The following is a 27,916-nucleotide window of genomic DNA, read 5'->3' on the forward strand; positions in this document are numbered from 1 at the left end:
CGATGATCTCCCCCGTTTCTCCGTCTCCTGGTCGAGCGAAAGCCCTCCTCCTCCCTCGATTCTTGCTTCGTCCCCTCGATCGGAGGAATCCAGATCCAGGAACATAGATCGGTCGTATTCCTCTCGGGTTCCTCCTCCTCGATCTTGTGGAAGAAGGCGGCTCTGAGTTCTAGCTTCGCTTTCGATTTTTGAAGCTCACCTCGGTTGTAGCTCCGCCTCGTGGTCGATCCGAGACTGGTTTTCTATTAGTTCGGCTTCTTTTCGTGTGAAAATGGCGTCTCGGCCGGATCAGGTGCCGGATATGCGGCTGTTCGATGCCTACTTTCTGAGAGCAGATGTGGATCGGGATGGGAGGATCAGCGGCAAGGAGGCGGTCACTTTCTTTGAGGGATCCAATTTGCCGAGACCCGTTTTGGCTCAGGTATGACTAGATTTTATACATTAATATGTTCCAGCTCTGCTCGGCTAGTTCTATTTGCAGTCTGAAGCCTTCTGCTTTAAGTTGTCATCGGTTCAATTCCTTCGATGACTAGGGAAAATAACTTTTTCTGATTAAGACAGATCTGTTTGTAGTTTTTTTTTTTACTAGGTAAAATTAGATTTAAGAACCATTTCATCTTTGGATATTGTTAATCCTATAAACTATGCCCATAATAATTGAGTTTTCTCTAATATCGATTAGTCATGCTGTCAACATGAGAAATCATCCTGTGTCATACCTGCTTTTAATGGGTCATCAGTATGTTTAACGTTTCCTCTTTTTATTTGTAAAAAAAATAGCCATTCCACATTGGACATTGAACGAGGTTGGTTGCCATTTATATCCATATGAGAGTTCCATAGTCTTAACATATATGTCTTTGAGGTTGTATCCAATCATCTGGATCAAGGACTTCAATTAAATTGGGTATCTTGAGGCCTGTTTCTTGCTGTGTTAACTTAGCCAGGTCCAAGCATTAATTTTATCCATATTCTTATGAATCCCCGTTCTTATCTTTGGTTATATGTGTTTGGTGTAGCTGTTTGATTGGAGCTGAGCCTATTATAGTTATTAGAAACTTCCTACTTACATCACAATTTTGTGATTCGATGGGATTGCCATATTTAAGACATCTCTTAGGTCAGAGGATTAAATAACAGGAAATAAAAGCAGATGGCTGCTGATATTTGGTATTTCATCACACTCCAATCCATTTTTCTTCTCCTTTATGAGTGAGCCCTTGCTGGACTTAGATTTGGCAATCTATTTGCCCTTTTTGTAGTCCCCTTTGTTGGTGTTTCAACCATCAATACATGTTAATTTGCTAGAAACCTTTTGAGATAGGTTGACATGCATGCATTTCAAAGTCCTCCTCATTCACCAAGATATATAAGATATTCAAAGGGTAAGATTTGCAAAACTGATTGAAGATTCACCAAGAAGACTCTTCATTTGTTGTTGATCATCAAGGCCGGGGGATAGGTTTTTGGTTTGATGGTTGCATCAATTTTTACAAGTACAATGGTCAATTGTATCTCAAGGAAAAGACAACAAATTTGGATCAGATTGCAAATACTGTGCGTGTATTGGTATGGGACCAAAATTTTAAGATTGGATTATTTTTGAAATCCATATCTCAAGCAAAGTATACAAGTCATGCTGCTTATAGTTTTGACAGAAACTAAGAATTGATATTATTTGATGCATTGAATGATCACAATTTTTTTTTTCAACACTCATCCTGAATTTATTGTTTCCTATTTAAATTACTAGATCAACTATATGATTCCTGTGGCTGTCCAGGTTCTTTTGGTGTTCTAATCTACACTATGAAAAGAAGTGAACTTAAATTCTGCAAGGTTCTACTGTTGGATTGATACTTCATATTCAATGGTTTTTCCCACTATCATTATTGTCTTATGCAGATTTGGATGTATGCTGATCAGAGACAAGCTGGTTTCCTTGGGCGTGAGGAATTTTACAATGCTCTGAGGCTTGTAACAGTTGCGCAAAGAGGTATACCACTTACTCCTGAAACCGTCCAGGCAGCTTTGAAAACCCCTGATGCAGCTAAAATTCCTGCACCGAAGATAAATACTTTGCCTGGACCTGCGTCTCAGATGAATTTTGCTGCCACCAGCTCCCCCTCTCCCCAGATGAGTGGTGTGGGACCAACTAATCAAAATCCTGGTTTAAGGACTCAGCCACCACTTGCACACATTGGTATGAGCCAGCATGCTTTCCCCTCTGGAAACCATTTAGTGAGGCCACTTCAAACCACACCAGTTGCTATTTTACCTTCACATAAGGAAGGTGGTCAAGTTTTGCAGGGCAGCAATAGCTCAACAGTTTTGCATCCTCCTGGTTCTGTTACACCAAGCATTTCTACTGATTGGTTCAGTGGTCAGAATAAGGGAGTGATGGCACATGGGACTCAACAAGCTTCTTTTGCAAGGGTTCCCCCCTCTGTAAACCAAGATGGTTTTGGCATATCCAATTTTGGATCAACTTCCAGAACAGTTTCTAAACCTCAAGCCGCAGCAACAACCTCAATTTCATCAAATCCTATGGATTCAAAAGCTTTAGTTTTAAGTGAAAATGGCTTCTCTTCTGATTCAAATTTAGGCGGTGATGTGTTCTCTGCAACTCAGACAAAGCAAGAAAAGCCTTTGACTAACCTTTCTGCAAATGTTATGCTTAACTCTTCCAATAATGTCCCTGTTATTTCTGGATCTCAGAATTCCAGAAAAGTGCCCGAAGCTGATAGTTGGCATAGTATGGCATTGGTTCCATCTGGTGAGAATCAGTTACAACCAACTCAATCACAGATCAAGCAAAATCAACTAGACATGAAACAAAGTACTTTAGCAATGACTCTTTCAAGTGGTCCAGTTGGAAGTGTTAGTTCTACTTCCACTCAGCCTCAGTTTTCGTGGCCAAAATTTACACAGTCTGATATTCAGAGCTATCTTGCAATATTTATAAAAGTAGACAAGGATAGAGATGGTAAAATTACAGGTGAAGAGGCACGCAATTTGTTCCTTAGCTGGAGGCTACCAAGAGGTAGGCACTGAATTTTTCATTTTGAGCCTTCATCACATCCCAATCTTTTATTTTAGATGCTATTTTATCTGCAACTTGTTATTTTTATCTTTCTTCTCCATTGCCTTCTTTGTCTAATTGTCCAATAAGACATATCTTTCCTTTACTTCTTTTTGTGATTGTGTTATTCTTGTTTGTATGTTGGGAGGTGCTTTCTTGCTATTTACTAAGCACGTTGCCTTGTTTTGTTACTTGCTTCTGACCTGTAGAGATGCTTTTTGTTTCCTGCATTTCCAGAGGTCTTAAAACAGATATGGGAGTTATCAGATCAGGACAATGATAGCATGCTTTCACTAAGGGAGTTCTGCATTGCCCTCTATTTGATGGAGAGACACCGAGAAAAATGTCCTCTTCCTGTCGTGCTTCCTAATAGCGTGGCATCTGATCAAACTTTGCTACTAGCTACAAATCAGCCTTGGTCTGGATATGGTTCACCAGTTAGCCAATCAATTCCTGGTATGCTTGCTAAAATAAAATCCTCCCATCTGTTACCCTTTTCTGTATCTTGGAGGATCTTGTCACTTGGTTAATATAAGGGATTACTTTTGTCATTTTCAAATATATCTTGTGTTTCACGTGTCAGTACAAGGTATGGCTATGCCCCAACCTTCTATGCCCGCTACTGTAAAGCCACAAATGCACAAACGGGCACTTCAGTCTGATGACACAATTGAGGCTGTGCAACCTAAATCAAGAGTACCAGTACTGGAAAAATATCTGGTCGACCAACTCAGCAAGGAAGAACAAAGTGCGCTGAACACCAAATTTCAGGAGGCCTCCGATGCAGACCAAAAGGTCTATCTTCTAATCATGTCATTATTTTCTTTTAGAACTTGAACATCTCTGACTTCAGGGCTACTTAATTGGAGAAAGTTGAGAAATATCAAATTAATTGGTAATAATTGCTAAATCTTTTATTTTGTTTATCATGTAACTTTCTCTTATTATATGCACAGAAGAATATGCTTTATCTTTGACATTCTACTATAAGATAATTCCTTGTAGCCTATTATGGAGTAACTTTGTTTTCAATAAAATTCCTTCACTAAGAGAAGTCTGCTCACACATGGCATTTGCAGCAAGTAGCTCACTTGTAGCTGTTTGGTTCTGTCCCACTAGTTGCAATGGGAGTTTGGCATTGAAGAACTGTAAACGCTGCATGCAGATTCAAATGATCATGTACAAGTAATTATTGGAGAAGCCGTAAAAATATTAAATACTAGTTTAATAATTAAGAAAAGAAACACATAGGTTTATTAATGATATTGACATGATGTTGTGACTTTCTTCAACTGATATAATAATTTTGGTAATTTATGATTATGTAATATATTTCTTTATTTGGATTCAACCAAGTGATGCATGTGTGATGTCCTAATGTTTTTTTATTAAGTAACTTATGGAAAAAATTTAAAATCGTCTAAACCTACTTAAATTTGTGGTCATGATGCTGTATTAATGGAAACTGATATACATCAGGCTTGAAACATAATACCTGGTAATGGGAAGAATATGAAAGAAGGCATAATTTCTACAAAGGGAACCAATAATTACATCTTCAGATCAAGGCTCATGCATTAGGATTTCGATATTCATAGTAGTCTAAATCTCTTTATATGCATCCCAGAGAATGTAGATAGTAGATAATGAATATAAGATATTGTAGATAGTAGATAATGAATGTTAGAGATTGCAGATAGTAGATAATGAATGTAAGATAGAGACTGTAGATATGAATGTAAAATATATAATACAACTGATGGCCACTAATTATGTTGAACTCCTGTTCCTATACACTTATTATATTATCTATACCATGTTGAAGCTGCAAAACACGGATTTCATGTACCATACACAGTTGATGAATCCAAGATATAATACGATGATGGCAAGGGTTATGTTGGACACCAATTCCTATACTCTTACTTGTTATATATCTATACCATGTTATAGCCGTGGACACAGATTTCTTCAAGTTTCATACACAGTTTCTTGATTTCCATCTCCTGATGATTAAATTTGTAATATAATTAAAAAAAAATCTTGATTTTAGAAATTAATCATCCTTCCTTTTTCCATGAAGGTTCAAGAACTGGAGAAGGAAATATTAGAGTCCAGAGAGAAAACTGAATTTTACCGTTCCAAAATGCAAGAACTTGTAAGTTCATTTTTTTCATTATCTAATTGACAATAAGTTATAATAAATCAATGTCTCTGTGTTTTGTTTCATAAGTTACTATTTCAACTGACTCAAGTCTACTACAGAAAACTGAATTGTTGTCCGTAGATGAGATAACTTTGTCGTTGTTGCTATATATGAATTTTAGTACGATGCTGTAAATATATGCTATGAAGAACTTTATATTTTCTTGTTACACTACTAAACAAACTTAGTTTTGTGATTGACACTGAATGTTGGTTAATGTGCAAACTTTGTTAATCTCTCCATAGCTGAACATTGTCAGTAATGGTGGTAATGTGCATGTAGGTTTCAGCAACTACATTTAAAAAATTCCTTCTGTAGAAAACTAGAAATCTTGTGTGTTTAGTGATAATTAATTACTCTATCTCTAACCATGATTTCTCATACCAAGTGGAAAGTGTTGCCGAGCAGGATTGATAATAGAACATATTACTGGTTCTTCCCAGTGTATTTTTTGGATTTTATTTTAGGGAGTTTCATTTTGGGTTGCAAGGATAGGTTGAATCCTGTAAAGTACAACTTGTTCTCTACTAATCATTCATACTGCCCTTCATTTGGAATCAAACTGATTCAGATTTGTCAAAACTGCATTGGCTGCTGCTGTCTGTGACACATTAAAAAAATGGTGTAAGAGGGGGCCACTCATGCTAGAGTGAACCAAATATTAAAGGAATTTTTTTGGCAAGAATAATGGGGAGAGGAGATTGCTGCTGATGCCTCCTTTGCAATATTTTCACATCTTGCTACTTTGTTAGAAGTATTAATCTTGAAGAGACTTCCATTTATATCTATGAATGGAAACTAACATAAACTTGGTTTCTGTCAATACTATGATAGCAAAACTTGCTAACAGATAAGCTATGATATCTACATTACCTTATTACTCCAGTTTTTTTTTCAAAAAAAAAAGAACATATATTATATTTTCTTGATTACTGAAATTAGAAAAATATGCATATTAAATTAATGTTATCTGTAAATTATAAATTTAAACATAAAATTATTAGTTTTGTTTATAAATATTAAATTTCTTTTCTATGATATATGTGATCTAAGTTTGGCTTGAGCCCATAATCTACATATAAAACAGTAAGATGTGAAGGTGTTTATTGTTTAAATATCCACTTGATTATGACTATGTATCATAAAATTTCATTTTCCATTGTTGTTAGGTTCTTTACAAAAGTAGGTGCGACAATCGATTGAATGAGGTAACTGAAAGGGCATCTGCTGACAAACAGGAGGTACTATTTTTTTGGATTTGTTTTTTCATAATTCTATTACTTATTGTTGTCTTTAGTGCAAGAGCCCTAATTTTTCTTGCTTTGATTCTAGTTATCTTTCTTGCAATTTTCATGCCTGGTGATTTGTTAAGCTCCTATGTTGAAAGCAATGATACTATAAGAACATGATATTTATGGTTACTATTGAACTTATCCGGATAAAATCAATGTGGGTGTAGGAGTGTAGCTATTGTCACAATTCACAATTAGTTTGACTTTTTTAGCAACTAGCCAAAAATGCTGGAAAATTTAAATTTGCATCAATACACAAGCTTTATTGGATACTGAAAATACACTTGATCAAGCTGACTAGTCTAAAAGGTTAATTTGGCAGTGTTCTATGTTTTGATTCATTTTGTCAGAGAGACAAATAACATTGATGCTGTAATTGGGTGGCCAAAATTGTAGGTATCTCAGCCAGACTTCTAATAATGCTGACTTCGGAGCTGGTATAACAATTATCTCAGCCACAACTGGAGATTTTATCTGTTAGAATTTTAAAAGTTGAAAATTCAAAAACTATGGATGCTTGGTTGAACTCACTTCAATTTTGTTGACTGCACTTCATAGAAAGTGGTCAAAGATAACATTCCATGATCTCGATCTTTCTAAAGTCACTTACAACTTGATATTGATTTTTGTTAGCTCCAAACCTATTGGATCTAGAACTTCCTCCTTGATCCTCAATACTTGGCTTCTAGGAACTGACACAAAGTAATATAACTTTGGCTCAACTTCTAACTAGAGCTACTAGGTAATGATTTCCTACCTAGATGCTCTATTTTACATTCAATTACATTTTACTCCATTACAATGCATGGTTTAAAGTGTCGTGCCGAGACGATCGAAACGGGCGAAACATTTCGTTCCGCTCGACGATCGGCACCGGCATGACCCCGACACCAGACCCGCAATGGCTGCGACGTGTTGCACGACCCCATGGCCGCAATGGAGGGGTCGCTCGACCCCGCAACAGCAGCGGAGGGGTTGCATAACCCTTCCGCTGTTGTCGCGGAGGCACCACGTAACCCTGCGGGCGCTGCAAAGGAGTCGCACGACCACCGCGGTCACACCGGAGGAGTCACGTGATCCTCGTGACCATGGCTAAGGGGTCGCGCAACCCCGCTGCCAAAGTCGCACGAGCTTGCGAGTGGTGTCGAATTTTGATTTTTTTTTTAATTAAACTTAGGCTAATTATTTTAATCAACTCCTAGCTATGATGGAGATAATCTAAAGAGACTTTATTAAACCCTAATAAAATTATCTAATTAATTTTATATTTCATTTATTTTAATTTAAAAATTATAATAAAATTTGTATTTATTTATTTATCTATTTTCATATCTTTTCCTTTTTTTAAAGATTAGTTTTTATATTGTTTATTTTTTAAATATTTATGTTAAATATTTTATTTTTTAATTAATATATTTTATATTTAAAAAATACCGAAATTATATCGGCACGATGCGATACGGTATCGAAATTGTATCGTTCTCGTCTAAAACCGAAACCTCGACACGGGTCGAAATTTTAAACCTTGTTACAATGGACATTTTTTGAGTTTGAGTTCACTTCAAGCTTAATGACATCCTTCTAGATTCCAAAGCCTTCCATAGCTTCATACTCAATTTAATGCATTCATCATCCTACCTTGAATAAAGCCAACGTACACACTTGACCCAAAATCAAACACAAAGCATTCACTTAAATTTAAAGCTCCTGAGAGACTGACATAAGATTGGTCTTATGTATAGTAGAAACTTAGAATATGTTTAAGTTTGTTGATGATAACTTGGGCTATGCATAAGCTTGAAGTGGAAGTGCATCGTATTTGGATATCAAACACAAATATGAGTTCGTGATGAATATACCTGGAGCTCCCTTATCCATGCTCTATTTGTACGCCAACTTGGATGGATGTCTGTATGATAAATTACAGTGATTATGCTATCAAGAAACAAAGTACTCCATTTGAGTGATTAAGGATATGCAACTCCTTGTAAATTTATCTGAATTGCTTTCTGAAAGTTGTTAATTTAGCGTAATGTTTATATTCTGCAATGGCAATGTACCCTTTTTTTAGGTTGAATCATTGACCAAAAGATATGAACAAAAATGCAAGCAAGTTGGAGATGTAGCTTCAAAGTTAACTATTGAAGAGGCAACTTTTCGTGATATTCAGGTATATATTTGGCTTTGATAATGGGTTAGTAGGGGCTTAGTTTCTGGGTATTATACCAATGGTTTTCTTACCTTTTCCCCATGAACTGAATCTGGTTTGTTTTCAGGATAAAAAGCTAGAAATTTACAATGCAATATTGAAAATTGAACAAGGAGAAACTACAGAAGGTTCACTGCAGGTAAGCTTTGTTTGCGCCATTTTTTGTGATCAAGTTAACTTGGTTCATCCATGTATTGGTTGTACAGGCACGAGCTGATCATATACAGAAAGATCTTAAGGAGCTTATTATAGTTCTTAATGAACGGTCCAAACAGTATGGATTACGTGCTAAGCCAACTACATTGATGGAGCTTCCATTCGGTACTCTGATATATATATAATCATATCTTTTTCAATATTTTATTATGATGTTGCTGTTTAAGTTTCTAACAGTTAGTTTCATTGAGTCTCGCTGTCTTCAGTGTTCATATTTTACTGCTGAGATTGCCAATAGCTAATACAAATGTACAATTTCATATAATGGATTTCATCTTGCTTATTGATCTTTCTGAATTACCTTTGGTTGCAGAGTTAGAATTTAATGTCATGATTTTGTTGAATTAGATTTCTGCTGACCCTGTAGGGTTCCATTACTTCGGTGGAAGATATGAAGGAGAGAGGACGGAAGTTTAGAAAATTAATATGGAGTTCCATCATTTACTCACATCTTTTGGTCACTTTTTTTCCTCTCATATCTTTCATCCAAGTAATTGGACCACCCTTTTTCCTTAAAAATAGGTCCACTTCATGTGGATTTTACTTCTTTGTTGAGTGTTATTCAAATTACTGGTGAGTCATAAGTGCTAGGTAAAATACTATTTACCACTTCAAGAAAGTAAACATCCAGCTAGAATAAGAGTGGTAAGAAAACCTAGGAATTAAATACTCTTTGCAGTACGATTGAGATTTTTAGGGCTGGAGATTATAAGCTAGTGTAAATAGACTTGATTTTTGTCCCTTTTGTCTAGAATCAAGGGCAGCAAGGAATTAAGGCATTGCTAACAAGTTATCATTGGTAAGTCTTCTTAACAATGTCAACCAAATTTTCAAAAAGGATTAATCTAATTATCTACCCTCTATTTTGGATTTGTAGCAGTTCTAACTTGCTGTTAGTTTTATGTTAGGCTAGTCCTGACCATTGTAGTTGTAAACTCCACCATTTAGCAATGGCCCTAATAATAATGTGGATCAGATAGATGATGTATTAAATATATCCCAGGATATAGGTGAATAACGGTGGTATGATTTAGTGCTTTCTTGTTTTGGATAATAATTCATAGATTGTGATGGCTTATTTATTATGATATCAGAGTACTTAAACTCATAATTAATGATTAGCCCATGGAGGACGTTGCCTTTGTTGAGAAGGTCGACCTTGTGTTGATGCCTTGATTTTCACTTTTCTATTATGATGCTGTCACATAAATATTTCATGGACTGAAAATAAGTTGTTTAAAATGCTACTATAGCTTAAATAAAAGTTGTTTTGACTTATTGATCTTCTTTGAAGTTTTTATGCTATATCCCTAGTTATTCTTTTGAGCCATGGATTGTCGTATTTGCATTTGTTACTTGTTTTAATTATGATTATTTGCACATTCACTATCAACTCACTGACAATAATTTTTCCCTGTATCATTTTGTTAAGGTTGGCAACCTGGTATACAGGAAGGAGCTGCAGATTGGGATGAAGACTGGGACAAATTTGAAGAAGATGGTAGATCTCTGAAATTCTCATGTTTGAATGAGAGCGTGCGAAAAATATTTGTGTGTGCAACTCCAGTGAAATTTTGATAGTAGTTTTGTGCAGTGCTATTGAAAATAAATGATTTTTTCATATAATTTCGACTAGATGGCATCCAACTATTATCTTGACTATTTGTTTTCAGGCTTTTCTGTCATAAAAGAGCTTATGATTGAAGTAAAAAAGGATATCCCCACTGGAACACCAAAGCCTCAAGTTCAAAATGATGAACTTTCTACTGAGGAGGTGCAAGAAACATCTTTGAATGGTGAGGACAAGTCTGTGACAACAAGCTTGAACACCGAGGGCACAAATGAGAAGCCTCATTCTTCTACAACTGTGGAGCCAATGACTGAAAATGGATCAACTAATCTTAATAGCTCTGAAACCATAAGTAAAAGTCCTGCAAGTCCTGGACTAAGTACCACAGAAAATCCTAAAGATGGTCAGGCTGTACCTGTTAGGCTCGATGATTCACCCCGTGCAAATGAAAATAGCAGGTAAAACTGATTCTTTAGTTGCATGAAAATCAGAATATACATTGGAAACTAAAAAGGTTGGAATATCACAAGACAATGCATCTTTGATATCATGTTAAATTGATCCAACCCCTCTCAAGTAATGCCCCAAGGATTGTTTCACCTTTAAAGAAAATGGGTTATTTAAGACATTTTGGGGAATTTGGATGATACAATAACAACCAAGTATTATTCTACTAGGTGGGGTCGGCTAGGGGAATTGGATGATATTAATAAAAAAAACATCATCAATTGGTATCAAGCCATGTTAATCCCAACTATTTGGAGTCCGGCCAAAATCATAAGTAAATGGGGGATGAATATGTTACCATGGTATTAGGGGCTCAGATAGTATTCACTTTTGGAAGACCTGACCCAAGCAATTAGTTGATGTAATTTATAATGTTTTCATAGGAGCATAAGTTGTGGTCTACAATCTGATGTACATGGGTTTTCCTTTCATCAGATGCACCACTCCACTGGCTTTGGCTTCTTTACTAGTATAACCTAGAAACCTATCCTGTATTGCTTGAGTTATTCCAAATCTAATTTTGAAGTAGCAAAATGGATAAAAAAAAAAGATCCTTGTAGGGTTGAATAGAACAATATCAGATACTATTATAGCAAAAAGGTAATTACGCTCATCCCATGTCTCCCACAGTCCGTCCTTGGGTTATGTGAAGGGAAGTAAATTATAGGTAAGCTTATAACCGACCGCCAAGTAGCAATATTAGATATTCTACAAACCTACCATGTGATAACCAACTCGGCTATGCCTTGGGGACAAGCAATATCAAATACTGGTTCATACAAAAAGTGGTGTCCATATTATACATTCTGTACTCGGTAGCACATCAGTCCAACAGTACCACCAAGTAAAGGGTAGTCCAAGCATTAAACATTGGTCGGCCAGTTTTTTAGTGAAATATAGTCCATGCTCAGTACAATATTCATCGTTTCTATCACTTGTAGCATCTTTTATTACTAATTTAGATTACCAATAACCAACAACCAAAGTCTTATCCCTCTAAGTGGCTATATGGATCCTCTTACATCATGGGACTCAATCCCCAAAAATACATTTAATTTTAATTTTCACACTGACATTTGATCTGCAACCTCAGGGATGAGAGCGTTGCTAATTCAGATTCTTGAGTTGTATAAAGCTATGCCATGTTCATTTTGGAACTTGTAATAATGTGGTTTTGGCCTTTTATTAATCTCTGTGGATTTCATTTCATTTTATATTTTAGTGAATATATTTATTTCTGTTTTAGTGATCATGAGACTGCTGAATCAAGTATTTCAGAGGATAAGCATGCTATTGAGCCTTCATGGGGTCCAACTTTTGATCGAAGCGATGACACTGATTCTGTCTGGAGCTACAATCCAAATGTAAAAAATTCTGGTCCGAGTTTCGATCGCAATGATGATGACACTGATTCTCTCTGGAGCCACAATCCAAAGGTAAAAAAATTATAATTCCATACGAGTTTCTATCTTTTTTTTTAAGTTCTGCAAGAGTTCATATCATGCCCCATATCCTGTCTCAGGAAAGTGATCATCATACGCAAAGAAAATACTCGTTTGGGTCTGATGACTTCGGTTTATTCCCTCCCATCAAGACAGATTCTCCAAGCGGTGCCAGTGTGGTTGGAAAGGAGAAAGGGCCTTTCTTTGATTCTGTTCCTAGTACACCCATGTACAACTCTAGCTTTTCTCCGAGGTTCTCTGAGGGCCCAGACGATCACTCTTTCGATAGCTTCTCCCAAAATGATTACTTCGGCACACATGATACCAATGCTTTTGGTCAACGCCAGAGCTTTGCAAGATTTGATTCATTTAGCAGTACTACCGACTTCAACAGGCCCGACAACCTCGCAAGATTAGACTCCATAAACAGCACAATTGATCCCAATAGGGGCGGTAACTTTGCGAGGTTTGACTCGATACGCAGCACTGCAGACTACGGCGGGGGCTTCTCGTCCTTCGATAGCGTTGACTTGTTTGGCTCAGGACCTTTCAGATCCTCAGATAGTCAAAATAGCCCAAATAAAGGAACCACAAACTGGGATGCATTTTAGCATTATACACTGCGCTAGCGTTGGGGATCTGCTGCTATCGAACCTTTTGTCCGTCCACCTGTAAAAAATAACAATTTTTTTCCTTTTCTTTTTCGGTTGCTTGTTAATCATTATTTGTTGTCTGGTTACCTGTGCGAGATTGTTTCCAGGATGTCATGTCCTCGTGTGGATGGGTTGCTGTGTGAGAAGAGAATAAAACTAATGGTAGGACTCTGGATTTGGTACATCAAGGACAATATCTGTATTAATCTATCCGACAGTAAGTACATCCCCCACTACTCTTCTTATGTTGTAACTTAGATGAGCTTAGGGTTTAGGGTGCGTTGTTAATCATATCTCTCCTTGGGATTGCTATATATATACGACTTATGCCAGTAGCAATCTCTATGACTAGTATTGATTCTATATTATATGTCCATCTTGATCCCTCTTTTTAGCTTCCTGAAACATTTTACTCCATTTTTTTTATGTGCTAGTCATTTTTTCAAAGGTTATTAGTCGTTCGTGATTTATTTTCTTCATATTGGTCCTGAGACGAGTTGACGGGGGCGCTGGGGGCGAGCGTATTCGCCCCCAAATAAACAAAACAAATAATAAGGTAAACTAATTATCTTTCAAAAAAAAATCAGTTTGTGTTTGAGATCTTTTAATATCGTTGCTGTCTCTTCAGAAAGTTGGTAAATGCCTGAAAGTGCTCTTACACCCTGTTTGGAAATAACTTAAGTCATGGAATTGAATTGAATTTCATTATGAATTGAATTCCATAAGGAATTGAATTCAATTCTCATATTTGGAATGAATTGCAACTTAAGTTATGGAATTCTTATGTTTTATCATTTTATTCTTCTCTCTTTTTTCTTTTCTTTTTTTTTTACAAAAAAGAGAGAATGAGGGCACAATGGACATAATATGGAGAATGGAATTCCCTATCTAAATTACACATAAGGAGGTGTGATTTACTTTTGCCTTGTTTGATGGAAGCATGGAATTCAATTCTAATTCTAAAAGGAATTGAATTCTATATCATTCCAAACATACTGTTAAAGAATTTAGTTGAAAGTACGGTCTCAATGAATTGAACTGAATTGAGTTAAATAGTATAAAAAATATTAATTTAAAAATATAAGTGATTTTGATTTGAGTTCGATTCAAAATGAAATTCACATGTGAATGGTTTGGATTTTAATTGGAACATAGTTGAATTAAATTTAAGTTTAGTTAGAGTTACTCTTTAAATTAAAATTATATAAAAATAAAATAGAATTCCATTGAACTCTATTAATTGTATGTAAATAAGAGAACTAAAGATTTAAATAATGTATAACATTGCACACGTGACGCGTGTGTAATATAATATATTAAAATCACATTACCTTTTATAATGAAATTATATTAATTAAAGTATTTTAGTATTAAAATACTAAAGTAGAGTCATTAGTAGAATCATTCAAATAAAAGTACCTATTTTTGAAAATTTGAATTATTTGAGTCTTTAAAAATCCGAATTGTTTGGATTTTCGAATGTCACCCTTATAACTTCCCTATGAAAAAAATTAATTTAATTTAATATTATACTTATCTTAGTTAAAAAAACTAAGAAAAATATATTTTTTAACATTATCGGCCTAAAATATTTATAGAAGCTTTTTTGATCATAATATTGTCAATTCTAAGATGTGGGACTAAAGAGAACTATATCGAACTCTAGATCATTGATTGTTTCGCTTGTGAAATTACTAATAAACCTTGGAATTATTTTTAGTGTGAATAGAAAAAAGGATATTAACGTAAATTCATTTTAGGCTTAGTAAAGAGGAGAGATTTGTTAGTTAGAGCCTTAGAGCCAATCATTTGATGATTGTATGGACTCTTGTATATCATATTCTTGTATATTAATAAAGGCATTTGTTTGGTTATTATACTTATTTGTATTAGTGCCAAATAGACTAAGTATAATAGCGTCCTTGAGTAGAAGGTTCATACCTATATCAATCGATTAGTTGAATCGATAGTGAGATGATATAGGGAACACTACTCTAAATCATTCCTAATCGAGTATTAACATACAAGGATAATGTTAATGCAATAAGACTAGCATGTAGGTCAGTTTAATTACTTGATCTCACAAGTCATGGATATAGAGATATCAAGCTGACACATGAGTATACATTGGAGAATGTATACTGAATGACCCGCCATGAGAAAGTATCATGGATCGTTATATGAGTGTCATATACTTTCTCATGTGGCTATTAGTATGACTATTAGTCCTTAGACCTGAAGTCACCATGGATCCCTACATAAGGAGTTATGTACTTTGGTTTCGTCAAACGTCACCCGTAACTGGGTGGACTATAAAGGCAATTACTGGGTATATAACGAATTATGCAGAGGGATGTGAGTGATGTAGATGGGATCTATCCCTCCCATATGACGGGAGCGACATCGCTATTCTTGATAGAGTGAGACCACTAAGTGCATGGTCATGCCCAAATGAGTCAACATTAGATGTTGAGCTCATTTGATTGAGTGAGTCTACTTGGAGTTCAAGATCTAGATTGATCAGAGGATGACACGGTCTATACCTCATATTGATCAATCTAGATGTCTAGGATAGAAGGACACTTGTCATATATTGTGAGGAGTCACAATTAGTAGTCACAAGGTGATGTTGGATCTCGACATTTCTTGTAACTTGGGTAGCAATGATGTATTGCTAGATGCCGCTCATTGCTTATGTTTCTAAAGGAGTTTAGAAACATTGCCAACGTTACAAGAACCTATTGGGTTACACACAAAGAACAAGTGGATGGAGATTAGGTTCATATGATGAACCAATTGGATTAGGTTCATATGATGCACCAAAGATTGGATTCAAATTAGACTTATTGAGTTATATTCAATTAGATTCAATTGTTGAATGAGTCTAATTTAAATTTGATTCATTGAGTCAATTTATATTAATGAATTGAGATTCATTAAATTAAAATTGACTTGAATCAAATGTTGGATTTAACTCAACAAGGAAGACAATTGGTCAAGTTTGACTTGACCAAGTAGAAGTTGAAACATCAAGTTTGACTTGATGTATTGCCACATCATAAGGATGACTCATCCTTGCCACATCACGTCCACCTCATGAGACATGCCACCTCATGGGGGTTACACCTTCCTCTTGGCTTTAATGTGGCCGGCCACATTAATGGGGAGGTTACATTGTGTGGCCGGCCACACACTAATGAGGAGGGGTTTTTCATTTGGTGTATTGATTGTGTGGTTATTGAATCTTCTTCTTCCTTGCTTCTTCCCTCTCTTGGCTGGTGGTTGCCATGACTTTTCATGGTGGAAGAAGGTGGGTGAGTGAGTTAATCCAAGAAGTCCAAGAAGAAAGGTAATATTTTAGAGAAGTGTATTGTATTCTCTTCTTTGCTTTCCTTTCTTCTTCCATTCCCATCCGAGAGCCCTAGAGAGAGTGCTAGCACACTTGGGGTCTTTCTTCTCCATCCTTGAGTGCTAGAGAGTACTCCTTGTTCGTATGGATATCACTAGAGAAGTATCTATCTTGATACTTTGGAGATCCGACACGTACCTTGGACAAGCGGGATTTTTACGAGGGCACGCATCGAAGGTAAAATGTTTTCTTTGTAGATCTACTGTAGATCAAAGTATTAAAACTCGTACTCGTGTTTTTCGGAAATTTTCCTTGCACAGATCTACGGCTTTGGGTGATTCGGGGTTTCCGCGATGCGAAAAGCGGTTTTCGCGGCCCGAAAAACCCAACAGTGGTATCAGAGCCACGTGCAAGGCTTGTACGAGTTTGATTTTTGGTTTTATGAAAACTAAAGTTTCTGTAATTTTCTGTAAAATTATGATTTTATAGTTTTTATGTGTAATTTTTCTGTAGAAGCGAAGCACAAGTGTCTCGGCACTTGTAGGCTTCGGTTACCGGAAAGATTTTTCCAAAACGGCTTCGTTTTGCCCCAAATCCGTTTGGGACAGCGGGCTTGGGTGCCATTAGATCGCAAAGGAGCAACTCACGATGGTTAGATCGTGGATAGGAGTACTGCCCCTAACCCCGCAAGGGGATTTGCTCCGCAATTGCACCCGAAATCGCTAAAAATGAACCCGCCGGGAAGATTTTTCCGAAACGGCAATGTCTCGGCCCAAATCGTTTTGGGACAGCGGGTTTAGGCGTTGTTGGATCGCAAAGGAACCCTCGCGATGGTTAGATCGCGGGTAGGGGCGCTGCCCCTGGGCCCCGCAAGGGGATCCGTTCTGCGATTGCGCCCGAAACCGCTAAACGGGACCGCCGGGAAATTTTACTCGTAAAAATTATAAAAATTAATTTTAAAATTATAAAAAAATTATGAAAATATATAATTTTGAATTATATATTAATTTTGTGATAGTCATGGCCCAAAAACCCAATATGATTGGATTGTGTTGTAATTCATAATACGGCCTGCGTGCCGTTATGTGTTTGCGCGTGTTTTATGTTTTTATTTATTCGCGACCTGCGCGTCGTGCCTTCTCTTATATTCTTGTTGTAAATTAGATTTAGACTCGAATGTAACTCGGTTTTCAAATTGTAATGTACAAATTGGAGCGGTGGAGGGTCCATACGAGACGGAGTTCCAAGGCGGGCACGAGCAACACAAGATGGTCAAAGGGAGGAGCTTGGAGAAGCTGTTGACCCTAGGTTGACCATTCGATCTTCTCATTGGCTTGAGAAGATCGTAGTAGGGCCATGACTAAATCACAAATAGATTAATTAGTTAATTGCTTATGTATATGATGCATGTTTAATAAGTAATTAATTAATTAGTGCCTTACGATTAGATTAGATCTAAGTCGTGCACATGATGCACCCTTGCGATTAGATTAGATCTAAGTCGTGCACAAGATGCATCCTTTTCGATTAGATTAGATCTCGATCGAACCAACTCTAAATGCCTAACCGTGCCGTGATACCTATCACTACCTCGATCACATGTATTGTTGAATCTGTCAAAACAGAGCAATACATATTATCTTGGTAGGGTACGGAGGGACAATCTTGGTCCCGCCTATCAACGCATGGGTGAATACAAACTCAATTAGATTGAGTATTCCTAGTTACTCGGTTGGATCAAGTCAACTATAGGCATTCTTCCAATGGTTGGACATGTAGGACAAAATCACGTTTATATTAATTCTCGGGCGTATTAGCCAAAGCTAACTCGAGTTTTAATATAAATGCGGATTTTATTTTATAAACAAGAGTTGCATAGAGATGTAATTGGTAATCGTTACCTACCGATCATACTAAGCCTTGGGCGTATTAGCCAAAGCTAACTCAAGGGTTAGTATGATGTGGATCTTGTCCCACAAGAATTATAGAATTCAGTGGGAGCATCATTTAATTAAAGGCCTAATTAAATGATTTTAAAAGAATATGATATTTATTTCTGCAAATTTTCTGTTGTAGATAATCATGACGTCGAACACGAATTCCTTCTCCCTGCGATCTGTCCTTGAGAAGAACAAGCTCAACGGAGCGAATTTCCTGGACTGGTACAGGAACTTGAGAATAGTTCTCACCCAGGAACGTAAACTGTATGTTCTGGAGTAGCCCATTCCGGAGGCTCCTCCTGCCAATGCCCCGCGAGCAGACAAAGATGCTTACAAGAAGCATCAAGACGACACATTAGATGTTTCCTGTCTAATGCTCGCGACCATGAACTCAGAGCTTCAGAAGCAACATGAGTTGATGGGCGCTTATGATATGGTTGAGCATCTTCGCCAACTATATCAGGGACAAGCGAGGCATGAGAGATTTGAGATCTCGAAGGCACTGTTTCAGTGCAAGATGTCAGACGGGGCTCCTGTAGGTCCTTATGTACTCAAGATGATTGGGTACATGGAGAACCTACAAAGACTGGCAAGAGCTGGCCCCTGACTTGATCTTGCGGTCCTTGCGGATAGCTATAGTCAATTCGTTCTCAACTATAACATGAGCGAGATTGACAAGCCACTGCCAGAGTATGTTACGAACTGTTGAGATTAACCTTAAGAAGGTTAAGCCCATTCGATGGTCCGAAGCACAAGGGCAGGGGCAAGCCCAAAGGTAAGGGAAAGTCCCAAACCAAGGGCAAAGGCAAGGAAGCCTAAAGGAGGGTCGCCAGGATGCTACACTTGCCTTTGCGTAGACCGGGCACTGGAAGAGGAACCGCAAGGTATACTTGGAGGATCTTAAGAAGAAGCGAGTGAGACTTCCACTTGGTATATATGTTATAGAAGTCAATCTATCTATTTCTACATCATGGGTATTAGATCCTGGATGTGCTTCTCACATTTGTCTTGATGTGCGAGAATGAGAAATAGCGAGCATTGGCAAGGCGAGGTGGACCTCTGGTAGGCAATGGAGCGGTTCTTGCTTATTCTTTGTAGGAACTTATCACTATCTCTGCCCTCTCGGGCTTGTACTAAATTTAGATGATTGTTGTTATGTACCTGCTCTTACTAAGAACATAGTTTCGGTTTCTTGTTTAGACAAGAAAGGATACTCTTTATAATAAAAGACAAATGTTGTTACTGTTTATTTAAAAGATATGTTCTATTGTAGTGCACCACTAATAAACGGACTCTATATTCTAGACCTTGAGAGCCCTATCTATAACATTAGTACCAAGAGGTTCAAGTCAAATGACATGAACCAAACTTATCTCTGCACTGTCGCTTAGGTCATATAAATGATAAGCGCTTATCCCGACTCCATAAGGATGGTTTGCTGAACTCATTTGATTTTGAATCATATGAGATATCGAGTCATGCCTACGAGGCAAGATGACCAAGACTCCCTTTAGTGGGCCCAGAGAGAGCGACTGATTTGTTAGGACTCATACATAGTGATGTATGTGGCCCTTTCAATGTTGTTTATAGGCGGTTATAGATACTTCATCACATTTCTTGATGACTTCAGTGATATGGTTATGTGTACTTGATGACACATAAGTCGAATCCTTTGAAAAGTTTAAAGAATTCAAGAATGAAGTGTAAACCGACTTGGCAAGAGTATTAAAATACTTCGATCAGATCGAGGTGGTGAATACTTAAGCCATGAGTTCCGTGACTACTTAGCTGAGTGTGGGATTTTATCTCAACTCACTCCTCCTGGAACACCACAGTGGAATGGTGTATCCGAAAGGAGGAATCGTACCTTATTAGATATGGTACGATCTATGATGAGTCACACAGATCTTTCGATATATCTATGGGGATATGCTCTAGACACGGCAACTTTCATTCTCAACCGAGTTCCATCCAAGGCCGTGATAAAGACACCATATAAGATATGGACTGGGAGAGATGCCCAGGTGTCTTTCATGAGGATTTGGGGCTGTGAGGCTTACGTACGACGTCAAGTCTCAGACAAATTAGGACCCAAATCTGACAAGTACTATTTCATCGGATATCCCAAGGAAACTAAGGGATATTACTTCTACATTCCCAGTCAGCACAAGGTAGTTGTGGCAAAGACTGGGATCTTTCTAGAAAGGGACTTTGTTTCTAGAAAGACTAGTGGGAGCGCGTTCGATCTTGAAGAAGTTCAAGATGCGAACAATAGCACTGATGCCTCGATGGAAATTGAACTGGAACCACAAAGTGTTGTGGATGATGTTGTTCCACAAGGAGTTGAGGAACAACAACCGGTTCAAGTAGACATACCTCTTCGCAGGTCTGATAGGGTACGTCGTCAGCCTGAGAGATACTCATTTCTCTTGTCTGACCATGATGACATTGTGCTCATAGAGGATGAGCCCACCACCTATCAGGAAGCTGTGATGAGACCAGATTCCGAGAAATGGCTAGAGGCCATTCTCGGAGCTGGAATCTTCGATTCGATGATGCGATCAAACAGTTTGGTTTCATCAAAAACGAAGATGAGCCTTGTGTCTACAAGAAGGTTGTAGAAAACATAGTTGTCTTCCTTATATTGTATGTGGATGACATACTAATCATTGGGAAGGATATCTCTATGCTTCAGTCTGTCAAGACCTGGCTAGGGAGTTGCTTCTCAATGAAGGACTTAGGTGAGGCATCCCGCATTCTAGGGATTCAGATCTATAGAGATAGATCTAAGAGATTGTTTGGCCTAAGTCAGAGTACATATAATGACAAGGTACTCCTTCGGTTTGCCATGCAGAACTCCAAGAAGGGATTTCTGCCTATGTCACATGGCGTGAGTCTTTTGAAGACTCAAGGTCCTTCTTCTAGAGAGGAGAGAGGCCGCATGGATCAGATCCCTTATGCCTCAGCCATAGGGTCTATCATGTACGCCATGCTATGTACTCGACCTGATGTCTCGTATGCTTTGAGCATGACGAGCAGATACCAGTCAGATCCAGGTGAAAGTCACTGGATAGTGGTTAGGAATATTCTTAAGTACTTATGAAGGACTAAAGAATATTTCTTGATATATGGAGGCAATGATGAGCTAACTGTAAAGGGTTACAGTGATGCCAGCTTCCAGACCGATCAGGATGATTAAAGATCACAGTCGAGGTTCGTGTTTTGCTTGAATGGTAGTGCTATGAGCTGGCAGAGTTCACAGCAGTTCTACAACGTTTCCATCTCATTCGAGAGATTATCGATAGAGGAGATGTGAAGATTTGCAGAGTATCTATAGAGGCTAACATCGCAGATCCCTTGACCAAGGCTTTGGCACAGAGGAAGCATGATGGTCACACTAGGTCATTAGGCCTTAGAGCCTATACTGATTGGCACTAGTGCTAGTGGGAGATTGTTAGTTAGAGCCCTAGAGCCAATCATTTGATGATTGTATAGACTCTTGTATATCATATTCTTGTATATTAATAAAGGCATTTGTTTGGTTATTATACTTATTTGTATTAGTGCCAAATAGACTAAGTATAATAACGTCCTTGAGTAGAAAGGTTCATACCTATATCAATCGATTAGTTGAATCGATAGTGAGATGATATAGGGAACACTACTCTAAATCATTCCTAGTTGAGTATTAACATACAGGGACAATGTTAATGCAATAAGATTAGCATATAGGTCAGTTCGATGACTTGATCTCACAAGTCATGGATATAGAGATATCAAGCTGACACATGGGTATACATTGGAGAATGTATACTGAATGACCCGCCATGAGAAAGTATCATGGATCGTTATATGAGTGTCATATACTTTCTCATGTGGCTATTAGTATGACTATTAGTCCTTAGACCTGAAGTCACCATGGATCCCTACATAAGGAGTTATGTACTTTGGTTTCGTCAAACGTCACCCGTAACTGGGTGGACTATAAAGGCGATTACTGGGTATATAACGAATTATGCAGAGGGATGTGAGTGATGTAGATGGGATCTATCCCTCCCATATGACGGGAGCGACATCGCTATTCTTGATAGAGTGAGACCACTAAGTGCATGGCCATGCCGAAATGAGTCAACATTAGATGTTGAGCTCATTTGATTGAGTGAGTCTACTTGGAGTTCAAGATCTAGATTGATCAGAGGATGACACGGTCTATGTCTCATATTGATTAATCTAGATGTCTAGGATAGAAGGACACTTGTCATATATTGTGAGGAGTCACAATTACTAGTCACAAGGTGATGTTGGATCTCGACATTTCTTGTAACTTGGGTAGCAATGATGTATTGCTAGATGCCGCTCATTGCTTATGTTTCTAAAGGAGTTTAGAAACATTGTCAACGTTACAAGAACCTATTGGGTCACACACAAAGAACAAGTGGATAGAGATTAGGTTCATATGATGAACCAATTGGATTAGGATCATATGATGCACCAAAGATTGGATTCAAATTAGACTTATTGAGTTATACTCAATTAGATTCAATTGTTGAATGAGTCTAATTTAAATTTGATTCATTGAGTCAATTTATATTAATGAATTGAGATTCATTAAATTAAAATTGACTTGAATCAAAGGTTGGATTTAACTCAACAAGGAAGACAATTGGTCAAGTTTGACTTGACCAAGTAGAAGTTGAAATATCAAGTTTGACTTGATGTATTGCCACATCATAAGGATGACTCATCCTTGCCACATCACCTCCACCTCATGAGACATGCCACCTCATGGGGGTTACACCTTCCTCTTGGCTTTAATGTGGCCGACCACATTAATGGGGAGGTTACATTGTGTGGCCGGCCACACACTAATGAGGAGGGGTTTTTCATTTGGTGTATTGATTGTGTGGTTATTGAATTTTCTTCTTCCTTGCTTCTTCCCTCTCTTGGCTGGTGGTTGCCGTGACTTTTCATGGTGGAAGAAGGTGGGTGAGTGAGTTAATCCAAGAAGTCCAAGAAGAAAGGTAATATTTTAGAGGAGTGTATTGTATTCTCTTCTTTGTTTTCCTTTCTTCTACTATTCCCATCCGAGAGCCCTAGAGAGAGTGCTAGCACACTTGGGGTCTTTCTTCTCCATCCTTGAGTGCTAGAGAGTACTCCTTGTTCGTGTGGATATCACTAGAGAAGTATCTATCTTGATACTTTGGAGATCCGACACGTACCTTGGACAAGCGGGATTTTTGCGAGGGCACGCATCGAAGGTAAAATGTTTTCTTTGTAGATCTACTATAGATCAAAGTATTAAAACTCGTACTCGTGTTTTACGGAAATTTTCCTTGCACGGATCTACGGCTTTGGGTGATTCGGGGTTTCCGCAACGCGAAAAGCGGTTTTCGCGGCCCGAAAAACCCAACAAGATTTTTAATAAAATAGTATTAGTAAAAAAAATTAAGAAAAATATATTTTTTAACATTGTCGGCCTAAAAATATTTATAGAAGCTTTTTTATCATAGTATTGTCAATTCTAAGATGTGGGACTAAAGAGAACTATATTTTTTTTATATAAAACAACCAGAAAAAATTAATGATGAGAAAAATTCATAATAATATGCCGCAGCTGAATCTCGAACAATAGATCATTGATTGTTTCGCTTGTGGAATTACTAATAAACCTTGAAATTATTTTTAGTGTGAATAGAAAAAAGGATATTAACGTAAATTCATTTTAGGCTTTATCAAAGTTAGTTAGTGATCCTGTCCGAGTGCTGAATCGATGGACGCTGGGCACGTGGCGCTCTTCGAATCGATGACGTGGATCTCCGACCAGCCGTATGGAGCTCCGGCGAACCTGTAAAGAAGTCGGGCCGGGAAGGGGTTCCGGCAACGACCCTCCGACGCTCAAGTCAGACAAGAGGAAACTAAGAAGTGACTTCGAATATATGAGATCGCGTACCTCCGGCGAAGTATAAAGGCTCTTATATAGAGCTGTGGGGAGGCTCGTGCACACCTACCGAGGCGTACACGTGTCCTGGTACCATACCTTAGCATGGGCTTGTCAGAGGAACATGCCTGACACTATACTATACAGTCTGATCACCTCTTTGATGGGACAACAGATCCTTTCGTCGTACGATTCTATGTATGGCCTGGTCGTCGAACATACCTGCTGTCAGAAAATGATGTTCCCTAATGTCCCCTTGCCCTTGTCTTCTTTTTCCTGACGCCAAGCGTCCAAGCGCTCGGCCATCTACAATCGTCCGATCGGGCCTAAGTATAGGTCCGACCGGGTGCTTGGCTAAGACGGCTTCCACAGTCTGGATGCTTTACGGTTCGGCCGAGCGGGTCGCCCGCTCGGCCAAGCGACCCTGTTCCCATGAGCGTCGGAACCCCGAGTCCTCGCCGGATCGTCTTTTATTCCGCTAGGATCCCGCTCGTCCGGTCGGCATCCCCTTCTCCGGTCGGTCGTTTGACCTTTGACCTCCACGTGGCGTTGACTTCCCTCAAAGGGGGTCCCCCGTCGTTACCACCGGATCACTTGCCTCCCCTTCAAGTTTAGTCGAAGGAGGCGATTAGTCCGACTGACTGGACCATCAGTTTCGCCGAGCGACGTCCATAAGCAACTATCCTCCGCTCGGCCCCCACGGGAGCAGCTAAAACGCCAGTCAACGCCAACCCTCCTCGGTATCTTTTCGAAGTTTTCGCCAATCTCCATCATTAAGGTCGAGCACGCGCTATGTGCCTCGTTAAGACGCTCCTTAAATGCTCCCCCGTGATGGAATGCCACGTGGCCTTGCTAACGTCATCGTACGGCTAAGGAGCTCGGGCGGCGTGCCTTCCCAAGGCCCATCATATGCTGAGCTGCAAAAGGAGCTCAAAAAGACCCAAAATCTGTTGGAGGCCAAACGGAAGAAGACAGCCGACCAGACTCACAATCTGGCCGAACTTGATCGCCTGAACAAATCACTGGATCGCAAGATAAGCCTGGCCACCGAGCGGAAGAAAACGGCTATCTCCGATCTAGAGAAGAAGAACGTAGAGGCTCGGGGCCTGGAGCAAAAAGTTAAAGAGCTGATGGAGCAGCTAGACGGCGAGAAGGCAACCCGCTCGGCCGAGGCAATTAAGCATAAGGACGAACTGAAAACTCTGCAGGAGTCCCTCGCCGCCTCCCAAGCGGCCTTCAAAGAATATCAAGAGGCTGAGCATGGCCGAGTCGCAGCCCTAAGGCTGAATTACATCCGTTCGGAAGAGTTCGCGGAGAAAGTCTGCAAACGGATGTACACAGCCTTCGATCTGGCTATGACTGCCACCACCACTTATTTGAAATCCAAGGGCCATCTGGCCGACTCCGTCGTCATCCCGGCCCAAGACCAAGCGGCGCTCCTTAGCACTATCCCGAAGGATCTTTACGATTATTTAGAATAGGAGTTTGCATGTTATTCGGCCGCTCGACCAAAAAACTATCCCTTTTTATAATTTGGCCACTCGGCCTTATTTTCTCTAATGATATGATATCCTTTTGCTTGCTTTGTCCTTTTGCTAATTAATATGTGTGTCATCCGCTCGGCTCAACAACCCCTGTTCAGGTTCCCTCGCTTCTCCTTGTTATTCATTCGCCTCTCATCCCACCTTTCTTGTGTTCGGAAGGGATTTTTTACGAAGTATTTTGCATAGCTTGTCCGCTCGGCTGAATATATCCTGCTTAGCAAATAGGATTTTCGATAGACGTTCGCGAAGTACCTTTGGTTCACTGGCCGAACGGCCAAACGACTAACAAGCCGACCTCTTTATTGTATTCTGGCCAGAGGGTTTATAGTCGCCGGCTCGACTCTCGATATTTAACGTCGGAGCTCGACGGTCTTCCGCTCGGAGGGTTTATAGTCGCCGGCTCGACTCTCGATATTTAACGTCAGAGCTCGACGGTCTTCCGGCCGGAGGGTTTATAGTCGCCGGCGCGACTCTCGATATTTAACGTCGGAGCTTAACGGTCTTCTGGCTGGAGGGTTTATGGTCGCCGGCGCGACTCTCGATATTTAACGTCGGAGCTCGATGGTCTTCCGGCCGAAAGGTTTATAGTCGCCAGCTCGACTCTCGATATTTAACGTCGGAGCTCGACGGTCTTCCGGCCGAAAGGTTTATAGTCGCCGGCTCGACTCTCGATATTTAACGTCGGAGCTCGACAGTCTTCCGGCCGGAGGGTTTATAGTCGTCGGCGCGACTCTCGATATTTAACGTCGGAGCTCGACGGTCTTCCGCTCGGAGGGTTTATAGTCGTCGGCTCGACTCTCGATATTTAACGTCGGAGCTCGACGATTTTCCGGCCGGAGGGTTTATAGTTGCCGACACGACTCTCGATATTTAACGTCGGAGCTCGACGATCTTCCGCTCGGAGGGTTTATAGTCGCCGGCGCGACTCTCGATATTTAACGTCGGAGCTCGACGATCTTCCGCTCGGAGGGTTTATAGTCGCCGGCTCGACTCTCGATATTTAACGTCGGAGCTCGACGGTCTTCCGCTCGGAGGGTTTATAGTCGCCGGCTCGACTCTCGATATTTAACGTCGGAGCTCGACGGTCTTCCGGCCGGAGGGTTTATAGTCGCCGGCGCGACTCTCGATATTTAACGTCGGAGCTCGACGGTCTTCCGGCCGGAAGGTTTATAGTCGCCGGCGCAACTCTCGATATTTAACGTCGGAGCTCGACGGTCTTCCGCTCGGAGGGTTTATAGTCGCCGGCTCGACTCTCGATATTTAACGTCGGAGCTCGACGGCCTTTAAGGCTAATTTCAACACTGCCGTTCGGCGAAGATTGCCAAATGCGTTATCATTTTGCTTCCTGCATTAAAAGAACACAAGCGACCAAGAGATACACAAAATGAATTACATCAGTGCACCTCTCACCCAGCTCTGTACGGCTGGAGATGATTTGCGCTCCATGGTCGATCCAGTTGCTGTCCATCTTCATCTTCTAAATAATAAGCACCCGAGCGGAGCTTTTCGATGACTTTGAAGGGACCCGGCCAAGGAGCCTCCAGCTTGCCAACGTCGCCGACCGGCTTTACTTTCTTCCACACTAGGTCGCCGACTTGGAATGCTCTAGGGATCACGCGTCGGTTGTAATTCTGCTTCATCCTTTGCCGGTACGCCATCAGCCGGACGGACCCTTTGGCTCGCTCTTCGTCAATCAGGTCCAATTCCATGTTCCTCCGCTCGGCCTTATCATCATCATAATTCTGGATCCGGATGGACTCGACGTCGACTTCAACCGGGATAACTGCTTCGCCGCCGTACACTAAATGAAACGGCGTGACGCCCGTTCCCTCTTTTAGAGTCGTGCAGATGGCCCATAGGACGCCTGGCAGTTCGTCCACCCAACTTCCCCCTATGTGGTCAAGTCGAGCTCGGAGAATTCTGAGTATTTCTCTGTTGGTTACTTCCGCTTGGCCGTTGCTTTGGGGA

General features: G+C 39.6%; 1 protein-coding gene across 1 annotated transcript; it reads left to right on the forward strand.

Annotated features, from left to right (window-relative positions):
* The first annotated feature begins 5 nt into the window (after nt 1-5).
* On the forward strand, nt 6-13,430 carry LOC122031466 (uncharacterized calcium-binding protein C800.10c-like). Its single transcript, XM_042590582.1, has 13 exons — nt 6-421; nt 1,906-3,043; nt 3,320-3,538; nt 3,666-3,877; nt 5,166-5,240; nt 6,458-6,529; nt 8,652-8,750; nt 8,857-8,928; nt 8,996-9,110; nt 10,438-10,506; nt 10,679-11,033; nt 12,329-12,518; nt 12,605-13,430. The coding sequence occupies exons 1-13, from the start codon at nt 272-274 to the stop codon at nt 13,133-13,135; spliced, it is 3,297 nt and encodes a 1,098-aa protein (XP_042446516.1). The 5' UTR covers nt 6-271; the 3' UTR covers nt 13,136-13,430.
* The last annotated feature ends 14,486 nt before the right edge of the window (nt 13,431-27,916 follow it).

The sequence above is a fragment of the Zingiber officinale genome, chromosome 1A (assembly GCF_018446385.1).
Source record: "Zingiber officinale cultivar Zhangliang chromosome 1A, Zo_v1.1, whole genome shotgun sequence".
Taxonomy (NCBI): domain Eukaryota; kingdom Viridiplantae; phylum Streptophyta; class Magnoliopsida; order Zingiberales; family Zingiberaceae; genus Zingiber; species Zingiber officinale.

Bases quoted from the DNA above. Each gene is read 5' to 3' on its own strand.
- LOC122031466 (XM_042590582.1), top strand. From the start codon at position 272: ATGGCGTCTCGGCCGGATCAGGTGCCGGATATGCGGCTGTTCGATGCC. The intron at 422-1,905 runs GTATGACTAGAT...TGTCTTATGCAG, and splicing joins CGAGACCCGTTTTGGCTCAG to ATTTGGATGTATGCTGATCA. The intron at 3,044-3,319 runs GTAGGCACTGAA...CTGCATTTCCAG, and splicing joins TAGCTGGAGGCTACCAAGAG to AGGTCTTAAAACAGATATGG.